This window comes from Poecilia reticulata, linkage group LG16 (genome assembly GCF_000633615.1).
Source record: "Poecilia reticulata strain Guanapo linkage group LG16, Guppy_female_1.0+MT, whole genome shotgun sequence".
In the NCBI taxonomy this organism is placed as follows: Eukaryota; Metazoa; Chordata; class Actinopteri; order Cyprinodontiformes; family Poeciliidae; genus Poecilia; species Poecilia reticulata.
In genome coordinates, this window is record NC_024346.1 from 8,413,809 (window position 1) to 8,426,284 (window position 12,476).

The following is a 12,476-nucleotide window of genomic DNA, read 5'->3' on the forward strand; positions in this document are numbered from 1 at the left end:
AAAATGTCAAGAAAAAGTAAAAAATATTCAAGAAAGCAAAGTCTTTTGGTAGAATCTTTAATTTTATCAAACGTGGATTTTACATGTGAAAGTACATATGTTTCAAATTATTAAAAGTAGAAATTGTTTTACAGGAGGAGAGGAGGCAGTACTTCAGAACATATGAAAACAGAAACATATATGGATTCTTGTTCTGACTTGTACAGAGGCAGAAGTGAGCTCAGGGAAAACAGGATGTGAAACCAAAAGTTTCCTCAAACCCCATTTTCTTCAAACATTGGCCAGAGTACCTCAAAATAAATGAGGACAAAGTTTTGTGGATAAAGGCATCGGGCGCTTGCAGTTTTTAGCTCTTTACTAATCAAGCCAACAGCTTAAATTCAAATATTTAACTCCGCAAGTGCTGCTGAAGTGGGTTAGTCGTCGTTGTCTGTTGATTTGTAGTGATCCTCGTCTATGGTTGAAAAGATGTGGCCTTCGTTGCTCAGGAATTCCACTGCTTGCCTATTAGATCAAAGAGACATTTGAACTCACCACCAATGAAAAAAAAATCATTTTTGGGTAGTAGCTTTTAACCAATTCAAAAGTAAGAAGGATGATAAAAGTCAAGTGTTTAAAATACAAAAATATCACTGAAGTTTTAACTGAACATATTTCTTAAGGAACTTATTTAGTAAAAAAAAAAAAAAAAGAACTTTCCAGATTCTGAACCTAAACATTTATGAAACTGTAACCTTTCAGAAAGTCACTTTAAATGTTTCTTTCAAATAAACCGAAGGTCAAATTAAGATCCTCAACTCATTTATTTAGCATTACATTTTGAAAAAAAAGCAACATAGAAGTTGGTTTACTTTGCTAGGAAGTACCAAGAAAGCTAGACATTTCCTCAAGAGGTGTTTTTCTTACTATCTCAGTTTTGTGACATTGAAAAAGAAGAAAAGGAAAAAAAATACAAATCTGTCCAATGATGAGTAAAATGAAATATTCAAGTTATCTAGCTTGGTTGTTCTCAATAGAAAAATCACATTGCTACATTTAAACAAAATGCATCTTACTTGATCACTGCAATACTGATGCCGCTGAGCCTTTGCTTCAGATCCTGAATGCTAATACCCTGAGGGTCCGGACAGCCTTTTATCAAACTCAGCACCTTGTCAGAGGGGGGAAAAAAAAGAACATTTATTTATTAACCAAGCTTAAAAAACTAAGTTGAAAAAAAAAGAAAGATAAAAGGAACATGGAAGCTTATTAGGTTGAAATGAATGGAAACACTTTGCTCCTTATTTAGACTGACCTGGTTCTGATTTGCACTTAACCCATTAATGACCATTAGTGGGTTCTCATTGGTGCCTGCGTAGCTCCCTGTGTTCATCCCCGGCCCTTGTTGGTGCATTGGCATGCTGTTTACAGCCACTCCTCCACCAACACCTGGCTGTTAGAGGAAAAAAAGAAGTGATACTGATGGGCTTTTTCCTTTAATCTGCAGCAAGTCCTAAAATGCAATTATCCATTTACACGAGAGAGAGAGTTGGGGGTAATTAAATTCCTTAATGGTGTGTTTATTACTAAAAACCTGTGGGAGAAATTCTACAAAATGTTCTTCTATGTATGAAAATTGATTTTTAGAACAAGTCAAAATTTGCAAAAATAACCATGGCAGTGGTCAACCAAATCAGTCCATGTCTTGAAGTTAATAAAAAATTTTAGCATATTTTGTAAAACTACAACCCAGAAAAATTTCTTATTTAGATTTTTTGTAATAAACCAACAAACATGAACTAGTGCGTATTTGTGAATAGGGAAAAAAAAAAAGATAAAAGGTTTTTACGGTTGCATGATGATCTCCATCTGTGTTGTGTGTATATAATCACAACACACAGCTAGAGAGCATCTGTGTCTTGCCAAGATTTTTAAAAGTTTTAGCTCTGGCCTTTGACTGGGTCATTCAAACATTCTGTATGACTTACAGTTTGATCTTATCTGCTCCATTTTAACTCTGTCTACTTAGGGTTGTTTTTCTGCAGGAAGATGAAATTCGCCCACCTAAGGTTTTTTGACTGGTATTCCTGCAGGGTCACGGTTCATTCATTTCCATCTGTGTTCTCCGCAACTCAAATTAGCTTTTCTGTACTTGCTGGAAAAAAAATACCCACCGCAAAATGATGTCGTCACCACCTCAAGGTTGGTGTGTTTAAAGTGACCTTGTGTTTGTGGGCAACTGAAATCCTTGCTTCTGGTTTTAGCTTCACAGTAGCTGAGGATCCTTGAACCCCCTCCACAGTTACCTCCGCTATATTGAATGTTTCTCTGAATCATGCTCTCTCAACCACTCAGTTCTGGTGGAAAAATGTCTAAAGAACATCAGTGGCCTTCAAAGAACATCTGTATTTATACAGAGATTAAAATGGTTGCACTTAATTTGATTTAGGAGTGTCAGAGTAAATAGGGCTGAATAATAATGCATGTTATACCGTAAGAAAAAAAAAATTTAAAGAGTGCATCTTTTTTCTTCCACTTCACAATTACTTGCTACTTTCAGTTGGTCTGCCACGTATTTCTAATGAAATGTATGCACAGCAGTTAAAACGTGAACTGTAAAGTTTGAGGGATCTGAAAACTTTTGCAAGTGACTGCTATACCCATGTTAAACTTGACAGTCACATGCACTTAGTAACTCAAACACAACACATCTTAGTTCCTGTGTTAAAATTCAGGTTGCTGTTCTCTGAATTGTGACTGACGCAGAAGCTAAACCACAGCCACTCGGCTTTTAACGAACATCTTTAGTTTCTAAAAGTGGAGATTCTGCTTGAGTACACCTCATAAAACAACCAACTGATCGCATGATGGTCTACTGGGTTTCTGAGTATTTACTTAAATGAGGAAATCAAACAAAGCTGCGACACATATGAACTGAACTGTACTTCCTCATTCTCACGTTTTAGTAACAGATAAGTGACTAAGTCAAGATAAGCAGGCAGTTTCTCACCACGGTTTGAGGTTTGCTGAGTGCCATGTGCGCATGGACAACCTCCAGAATGTGAGACGTAATTTCATTCATGTCCTCCAGGGGCCTGACGCTGAATGCCACAACAGATCTGTGGTTCTTGAGGAATAAAAAAAAAAAAAAACACCTTTAGTTTGGATCAATTCACATCGTTATAAAACAATAACAGCAGCTTCCTCATATAAATTTGACATAACAAAGACTTCTTCTATATTTAAATAAACTTCTGTCTATTGTGGCAGATAAAACCTCTGATCTGGCCATACAGGGTTACATTTTTAAGGTCAAACTTGTTTACCTGAAAGGACCGCAGATTCCCTGACACTTTCACATAGGTTCCTGGGGGCAACACTGTGCTGTCCACACTCGGGTCCTAGATATACATATAAATATATATACATAAAGCATAAATAGAACTGAGGAAAACAGGGTTTCCTGTAGGAATGTCAAACATAATCTATTTAAATATATTAAATGCAAAAAAAATGATATTCAAAGATACTCATTTGACCAAATTGCTGCACTTCTTTCTGCTGCAGAAGTGCAATGACAGACAGAGACACTCAGGCCCTCCCCTCCCTGCAGCCGCCCATCTGATCAAAGCAATGAATTTCTGCTGGACATTTTAACTTCTGCCAAAATGAGTTATTCAGAAAAACAAACAAAAAATACATATGCAACCTTCTTAGTGGACGAGACTAACAAAAGAGTTGTTTGTAAGCATCTTCCCTATGAGGCAGGAAGACAAGACAGATGCTAGCTGTGCTAACGCTAAACTCTGATGTTTGAGAGCAATTTATAAAGTTCAATAAAGCTCGTCTATTTGCAACAGTGATGCACAAAACGCCGTGATGACAAGTTAATGCTATTTGGTTAAATATTAGCTTTACTGGCACAGAAAACTCAAAAATAGATTCACTGGTAGCCGCTAAAGGTGAAGCCATAGCAGGCCATGGCTTAAGCAGTACAGGCACATGCTAAGGGTGCCAGCAGTTCAGGGGCGCCATAAAAAGGGCCAGGAGAAAAAAGCATGTTTGCCTATTATTTTGAAAATATATGGGTAGAATTATTATTTCCTAATATTAAAGGTTTACACAGTGGTTAGTCTGTTTGATTGCTTAATTCTTTGTTGTTGTTACGACTACATTTTTTCTAAATTTTTAATTGGTCAGTACATGTCTGCCCAGACAATTTGATGTTGTTAGCCAAGTTTCTTATCACAACTTATAAATGTGTGCACGTAGTGCTAAATGTGAAATCACTGACAGTTTTTCTTTCTTGTTTCTATATAGCTGCAAACTCACGCTGCACATTTTCAAAAAGTTAACCCTCAAACAAAAACAGCGGCACTTATGGCCAAAGTGACACATTTTGTTTGAAAAAGGAGGCAACTGTACCCAATATTTAAAATATGAAACAAAAATAAAACAACACAACTAGCAACCAAGTGTAGGAACTCTTCCAAGCAAACATTACCTAATGGACAAAACAGAGCACACGTTGCACCAATGGTTGACATTAAAGCCCAATGCATTGCTTTCATGCCAGTGCTATATATCTTTCTACATAGTGTTTTTGTTGCCTAAATGTACATGGACCCATTAGTTTCACGAGAGGAAAAGCAGCTGATAATAAGCTCGCAAATTAGCCCAAACCTCACATTTTGATTGGTGGTGATGAGGCTATGAAAACTCGGATGAACAAGACTTTGAGTCCAACAATAAGAAGTTAGAGGGCTGCTTCTGACTTCAGTATCTCTTCTGAGTAAAAGCTTTATAACTTTCAACATTTTCAACGGTACTATAATGCAAAATGTTGATCATAAAAGTCAAATGAGGACACACGTGTATCTTTATTGTATTTATAAGAGATAAATACAATACCTAAAACATTCAAAACACAATACAAAATATGTAAATGTGAATAAATAGATAAAAATCTGCTCCAGGTTCCTGGAACATTGTCTCTTCATTATTGTCGCTAACAATGAAAGGTCATGCTGATGAGCAAATATAAACTTCTCAACAAATGTCAACCGCATACCTCTGTGTCTACCCACTGCTTCACGTCCATAGGAGCGCCAGTCATGTCGTCCACCTTGTACTGGATGTTGGTCATAGATTTGTCTGTACTTCTAATGATCCCCACAATGGTGACCTAGAACAAACATACAAAAAAATAATAATCATAACGAAAAAAATAAAGTAAACATAAAGACTCATATTTATGCGTCTGAGTGTTATGTGTTGTTGACTAAAGCACAGAAATAAAAATATTTGTTTCAAAAATATTCAAATTTCTTGTTCTTCACAGGACCAAGTGGATGTCTGAGACCGTAGTTTACTTATATTGATCGATAATACAGAAGTTTATGCTATTAGGCAGCAATCACATGTGCTTGGTTGCTAAAAAAGCTTTTCTAGAGTTTTCAGGTTCTTTATATTATCAATAAAAATTAACTGATCAACTTTTTGATGGACAATTATGATATCCCTTTTTTTGTTTGTTTGTTTTTTAGATCTGACCTGCTAATTCCAACCTTAAATGGCAAGGACCAAACCATACTGCAGGTTCTTTAACAGTGGTGAAAGTTTTCAATCCATTAGATAAAGGAATTACACATTTAAGAATCAAAGTTTATCTAAATAATATTGATCTGATTTTTAATAAATTCAAAACAATATATTGGTTTTGATGCATTTAATAAGATTAATGACATTTTTTTTTAAATAATCTCCAATCAGTGCCAATAAAGAAAAAAAAAATAGCTTGGTCATTCAAACAAGAGCAGCCTCTTTTGTCTGGAACATTAATCAGCGACATGCAGATTCACACCCTGTTTTTCTTCAGCGTACCTGTGTCACTTCCACATCTCCCACTCTGAAGATCTCATCAACCTGAGAGGAGGACATCAGCTGGGACACTGTGCAGGGGATGATTTGTGTGGCCCGGGTCCTCTAATTTGATGACAAATTAAGAAAAAGAAATATATTTAAGGTCCTGTGATTCAGTTTTCAGTCTATCGACATCTATATTCTTCAACATAACCTGCTGAAAAGACATCCATAGGAAGCAAAGACATGTACAAAAGGGAACAGGAGCATGTTAGGCAAGGTGGCTGTAACAAATTACAAAATACTAAATTGTTTTATAGTTGTAGATTTCATAAGCACTATATTTTACACTCCAACATTATCATCACATAATCACTCACCCCTTTCTTCTCTCCTCCCTGAGATAGGGAAGGGGATGCAAAGCCTCCAGGGGACTGAGTGTAGCCCCCCACCATCCCAGACTCGCTGTATCCTCCTGGAAGTACAAAAAGTGGGCATTTATTTCATATCCTCTTTAATTCCAACAAAGCCGGATTGAACTCTAATCAACAATCCCTTCATTAACAACAAAACAACACGGTTGTTGAGCTAACGTTAGCCTAGGGAGAAAGCACCAATAAAATAGTGTCCGCTTTAAAAACACACAGAACAGCGTGGAGAAGTGAACTCACCCTGATTCCACATACTGGCACTACGGATATAACGTATTAAAAACTGATGTGAACGTTGTAAACTTTGCTAAACAAGGTAGTCAACGAGGATTAGCAGCTGTTATCCTTCTTGTGTGTACCCGCGCTAAACGTTAGGCACGACGCATGCGCACAGTCTAAAATCCCGCGCAACCGGAGTGAATGCGGGTATATTTTAGCCCCGATATATGCTTGCTAGGCGAACATTAGATCATATATTTTAATATTGTCTCGTTAAGAAGGTAACCACTGATGTTATTATACACATAAGGCTTGTTGGGTATCTTTACTTAGTGGTTCTGTAGGAAGTAAGACTTATCATATGGTATTGGAAACCTCGCAGACTAACATCAGGGCAAATTACAGCACAAGACAGTTCACTGTTGTAAATATTGGGTATGCTCTGCACATCTTGCAGGGTATGATTTCCCTATGTACATTCGTAAATATTTAAATTCCCAACAACAATAGTTTATATTACATACACGAAAAAATAAAACTGTGTTACAAAATTCTGAATCCTAGAATTTAAAAATAAGTTTTAGCAAACATTGTGCCGCTGACAATGTTACAATAATGATCTTACTTGATCCCACTTCAGTTCTAATCATCTCACTGTCCACAATTTTGCTCTGAAATAAGCGATATTAAAAATGACTGTACCATGAACGCAACACAGGAGCCACTATTTGGAATAATCCCGTTGATGCCGTCTGTTTATGTGCTTCTCAGTAATTATAATGTCAATAAAAAATGTAACTTATTTTGGTAGTCGAAGTCATAAAATATGTATTCACACACAGACATTTGTCACGTGTTTCTGTTTATTTTGATGATAGCTTGCTGACAATGAAAATCCCAAATTACTGAAAATTTTCATTGACTTAACCGCATACATCATTATCAACAAACAATTGACAATATATCTTCTTTGTGTAATAAGTACATGTGTGGTGTTGACATATTTTAAATGAATTTGTGAATCGAAACTATTTTTCACATTTTCGTCAGGGTGAAGGAGCGACGCAGGCGCGCTGAAATGATGGGAAAACATCACCGCCGCACCGCCCCCTCCAGACGGGGTTTTGGCGCCCCCTCTGGTGCTGCGCCCCTAAGCGTTGCATACCCTGCATACCCACTTTTTGCGCCATATTGGACTGAAGCATGATCTTACTTAAATGGCAACAGTATCTGGATATCTTTAGCCCACATAAAAATAGTTTATGTATGAATGCCTTTCTTGACAGTTCCTTCTCCCATGTATTTTATGTAATGTTTATACTGAAGTGATCCGTGTGGGGTCAAAGATCCAAATAAAGTGCTTCGTCACTCTACTTTCTATCTATTCCATTAATTCATCATAATGAAAATGATAACGTCATAGCATATTCGTGTTTATTTTCCATCCGCGGGTGATTTCAAGAGAGATTTATCTGTAAACGTCAAGGCGAAGACGTGTGTAGGTCCAGATATCTTATCGTCCTTTGCCCTTTAATCACTTGCCTTTTAAACCTCTCCTTTGCTTTTGCCGAACGTTTCCCGTTGTCAATGTGTCCAACATGTCTCCTGTAAGGTTGCTTTTATCTTGTCTATTCTTTGGAGAAGCTCTTGCACTGTCAGGTAAGAAGTAAAGTTATTGCGCATTTTGAGAGTTTTTAAACCTCTCCGATGTCAGATGACCTTTAAAGAGGTGACTTACTGTGGATAATTACGCGCTGGTTTTATCCAGGGAGGTTTTGGCATATCACGGATTTGCACTGGGACCCGACGTACAAACTAACGGACAACCCGAACCTAGTGTGCGCATCCAGCGGTAACCGTCCGGCGCTCAGTGCTGGTAAATTCGGAGCCTATGCATGTGACGCGCCATGGCACCTGATCAACTCCTCGGTGTACGCCATGAAGAGGATTCTGCCAGACCCAGACTTCATTGTGTGGACAGGGTAGGCCATGTATCGGTCTGCTGTGATGGAAAACTGGATTCATCTTTCTGGTTAAATCCGATTAACCCGAAGCGCTATAAAAGGAGACACGACTCAAGTTTGCCTTTTTACATTCATCATTGCAACTATATGAATACCATATGCTATCATTTTGCTTTTCCAAATATATTGGCAAGTGGCGGTTTTTGCATGAACTTTGTCCAGGGCTAACATGTCCTCCTGCAGCCCCCCCCCTCCCTCCCCCCCTTCCAGCTCAACACCTATTTTGGTTCTTATTGTTTCTCATTATAAGAAACAATGAGAACCAAAATATAGTGAATAGGTAGATAGAAAGACAGACAGATTGAAATCGTAAAGGCAGTCTAGACAAAGGGTTCTGGAGCCAATTTTAGCCTAAGTGCAGCTAAAAAAACAAGTTTAGAGCCACATTCTACAAAACCTTTTGAAAAAAAAAAAAACTTCTAATTTTTGATGAATATGTATTGTAGGAGATCTGATGTCAACTTTTGAAGAGTAAAGATTTCATTTATCTTCTAAGGTATTAAAATAAAATTAAAACCAATATTGACAAAAGAAGACTGAGACATTGTCTTCTTGATATTTGTTAAAAATTGTGGGGAAAAAAAAAATAAAAGCACACGTTTCCAAACTAATGTCAAGAAAAAACTGACATTGCTTAGCAAATGCAAAGCCTGCATTTTGTTGTTATTGTGTCTGCATTTATAAACATTAGATGTTCTTCATCTTAAAAAGAGCCACTTGTGGCTCCAGAGATGCAGTTTGCGGTCCTCTGATCTAGATTTTCAAAAGAAACCATAAAAACAAAAATAATTTGTGAATCACATGACATTGTCAAATGTCAAACTTAATGCAGTCGTTTCTTCTTTTTTTAATTGCCTACAATGTGTATAACGCAGTTGGGCTACCAATCCCCCCTTAGCGGACATACCAAGAAGCAATAATGAACTAATTTAACTGTCATCACCTGTCTGACCATTTCCAGAAACCATCACTGCATTTTTGAATTGAAACGACCAGTTCCCTCTTTTTGAGTCTTTAATCCCTAAAATTGTTATTTTGAAACACTACAGAGATGACACACCGCATGTCCAAAATGAGGATCTAGGAGAAGAGAAGGTGATCAACATCATTGGCAATCTCACTCAGATCATAACTGAGGTGTTTCCATGTAAGACATCATTGGGCGCTTATGTAGAAAACAATTTAACACCAATATCTACACATTTAATCTAAGAAATGAAATGTTTCGATCATGTGCCTTTTACAGATACAAAAGTGTACTCTGCACTGGGGAACCATGACTACCACCCCAAGAGTCAACTTCCTCCAGGCCCAAACTCCATCTATGACAAAATAGCAGAAATGTGGAGTGGTTGGCTGGAGCCAGACTCCAAACAATCATTTAAAAATGGTGACTCTTGCACATTTGTTCTCCAAAGATCAGCTTGTAATGTTATTAACTGCATGGTTCATAGCAAAACTATGCAGTGAAATATATATATATATATATATTTTTTTGATTAGGTGGATATTACACAGAAAAGCTCCTGAACCGAGCAGGTTACAGAGTGTTGGTCCTCAACACCAACCTCTACTACTATCAGAACAAGGAGACCATGAATGATGACGATCCAGCAGGTCAGTTTAGCTGGTTGGATCAGACCCTTACAGCAGCCAGCAACAACAAAGAGAAGGTATAAAGCATGACATTGTATGTGTATAAACAGTCGTGAAAAAACCAGAACCTGCTAAAATATAACACCCACGCTAAAAAATGTGGGTGCCTGGAGTAACACTAGTTATTAGTGGACAGGATGGACATTTCTGTTGATATATTTTCTTAAAAGAATGACATTTGAGGGATTTAATTTAATCTCTTTTTCTTCCAGAGATAAGGATGACACAGACATTTCTTAAAACAAAAAAAATAGTATTTAACAAAGTGTCATAATGTTTTCACATGACTAAGCAATGTGTAAAAATGGCCATGTTTGAAATATTAAATCTCTTTAGTTTGTTTCAATTCTAACATGAATAAAGAAACCTAAACAGATTATTTGGGCTAACTTGACTTGGTTTACTTTCTCAGGTCTACATCATTGGTCATGTTCCTCCAGGTTTCTTTGAGAAGAAAAGAAGTACATCATGGTTCACGAAAAAGTTCAACGCGCGATATTTGGAATTGATTCAGAAGCATCATTCGGTTATAATCGGGCAGTTCTTTGGCCATCATCACACTGACAGCTTTCGCATGTTCTACAACACAGAAGGTACATTAAAGTGTTTCATGACTGCGGTTGAAATGGTATTTCTATGCAACTATTAGATTTGAACTCTGTTTCCACAGGCTTGCCCATAAGTGCAATGTTTCTGAGCCCAGGGGTCACACCGTGGGAAACGACACTTCCTGGTGTCAAGGACGGAGCTAACAACCCCGGGATTCGTGTTTTTGAATACGACACTGAAACATTGCTGGTGAAAGTAAGTAATGCTCACTCATGCAGTCGTTTCAATGGGAGCCGTAGCTTGCAGGTGACACTGTTTCTATGGTAGGAATTTGTAGGCTCTCCAGAAAAATAATACTTCTCAGTCTTAATGTTCTGCTTCGTGTTGTCTTTCAACCCCTTTGTGTGAACAGGATGTGGTGACATATTATCTGAACCTCACACACGCCAATGCAGACGCAGAACGCTGGGAGAAAGAGTACCGCCTGACAGAGAGCTTCAGAGTACCCGATGCCTCTCCGGGCTCCATGCACCAGGTTCTGGAACGCATGGCATCCGATCACTGCTACCTGCAGAAGTACTACGAGTTCAACTCTGTCAGCTATGACCTGACAGAGTGTGACGGCGACTGCCGTGTTGACCATGTATGTGCAGCAGGAGAAGTAGACTTTAAGAGGTACGAGGAATGCCTGTTGAAGGAAGTAGCCGTTTCTATTCATGGAGAGCTGCTGTTGGTTGTTTCTATGGCAGCAACTGTGTTGATCACTGGCTGGTAGAGATGATTGGCATCGCAGTTTGTTTCTAAGACATTTAGAGGTGCACTTAAATTAATTTGAATATTATTAAAAAGTTTATTTATTTCAGGCATTCAATCCAAAAATGCATAAGCAGAATCATTTCAAATGATGTTTCAGATGTTTATTTTTGTTCATTTTTATCATTATGGCTAATCAGTTTCCCTAAAAGTAATAACTGTACATAACATAAAACAAATATTTATGTATATAAAAAATATGCTGCCTCTATATCATGGCCTACACAATCAAGAAGAAAACTGCAGAAGCTCAGTTGCCCTCAGTAACGAGGGCAATACACATAAGTTAATTGCTAAAGAAGCTGGCTTTTCACAGAGAGCTGTGTCCACCAATATTAATGGAGAATTTAATTAAGTGTTCATTTATTTTAACGCATTTTTAAGTTGACCGGCTGAATTTAATGTGTCACACTTTACTGGAAGACAGAACATCAGGCATGTTACACACCTAAAAATAAAAGCTGATAAAACACTTTAGATCATAGACGGGTGGAGATTGGAGACTCCAGAATAACAGCCCCCATATACAACAGTGACAGGTCTATAGTGACATTTCTTGTAAACGTCTAATGTAGAAGTGGTTTCAGATTTTCACCGACATGTTAAAAAACTGTTGTAATTGATATTCAGCTTAAATTAGACTTTGCACAACAATTGTATTCTCATAACTCAAAACTTTTGAATGAAGTTATGGTAAATGTTTTCTCCACCGAAACTGTTATTTAAATGAAGAGGGAAAAACAAAAAAAAAAAACTCACTGCACTCTTATTTCTGCAACAATAAATACACTTCCTGATAACAGTGTCGCTCCTCTTCATATTTCTTTTTTTGTTTTGTTTTTAGAAGCGCAGTGATCTGTTGTTGAGCAAGACAGCTGTTATCTGAGTATCTTTATAGCTTCTGTTATCGCCTCTGTTCAAATAAAGGTTTGATATGATTTTT

General features: G+C 37.4%; 2 protein-coding genes across 2 annotated transcripts; one reads left to right on the top strand and one right to left on the bottom strand.

Moving 5' to 3' along the window:
- Positions 1–40: 40 nt before the first annotated feature.
- On the bottom strand, positions 41–6,656 carry rpa2 (replication protein A2). Its single transcript, XM_008431130.2, has 9 exons — positions 6,513–6,656; positions 6,222–6,316; positions 5,863–5,964; positions 5,051–5,164; positions 3,306–3,380; positions 2,990–3,106; positions 1,295–1,432; positions 1,056–1,150; positions 41–504 (listed from the first exon to the last, which is right to left on the bottom strand). The coding sequence occupies exons 1-9, from the start codon at positions 6,523–6,525 to the stop codon at positions 417–419; spliced, it is 837 nt and encodes a 278-aa protein (XP_008429352.1). The 5' UTR covers positions 6,526–6,656; the 3' UTR covers positions 41–416.
- A 1,378-nt stretch (positions 6,657–8,034) lies between these two features.
- smpdl3b (sphingomyelin phosphodiesterase acid like 3B) lies at positions 8,035–12,471 on the top strand. The gene is made up of 8 exons (XM_008431131.2): positions 8,035–8,150; positions 8,260–8,473; positions 9,565–9,662; positions 9,762–9,905; positions 10,019–10,188; positions 10,584–10,764; positions 10,842–10,975; positions 11,133–12,471. Exons 1-8 carry the CDS (start codon positions 8,090–8,092, stop codon positions 11,493–11,495), a joined length of 1,365 nt encoding a protein of 454 aa, XP_008429353.1. The 5' UTR covers positions 8,035–8,089; the 3' UTR covers positions 11,496–12,471.
- Positions 12,472–12,476: the final 5 nt, after the last annotated feature.

What these genes read in the sequence shown, in the direction of transcription:
- rpa2 (XM_008431130.2), bottom strand. An exon ending in GAGATGTGGAAGTGACACAG is followed by an intron (nt 5,165 to 5,862) that starts GTACGCTGAAGA and finishes TGTTTGTTCTAG; the next exon opens with GTCACCATTGTGGGGATCAT. An exon ending in ATCAGTATTGCAGTGATCAA is followed by an intron (nt 505 to 1,055) that starts GTAAGATGCATT and finishes TTGATCTAATAG; the next exon opens with GCAAGCAGTGGAATTCCTGA.
- smpdl3b (XM_008431131.2), top strand. Translation starts at nt 8,090, where the DNA reads ATGTCTCCTGTAAGGTTGCTTTTATCTTGTCTATTCTTTGGAGAAGCT. An exon ending in CATAACTGAGGTGTTTCCAT is followed by an intron (nt 9,663 to 9,761) that starts GTAAGACATCAT and finishes TGCCTTTTACAG; the next exon opens with ATACAAAAGTGTACTCTGCA. An exon ending in CCAGCAACAACAAAGAGAAG is followed by an intron (nt 10,189 to 10,583) that starts GTATAAAGCATG and finishes TTACTTTCTCAG; the next exon opens with GTCTACATCATTGGTCATGT.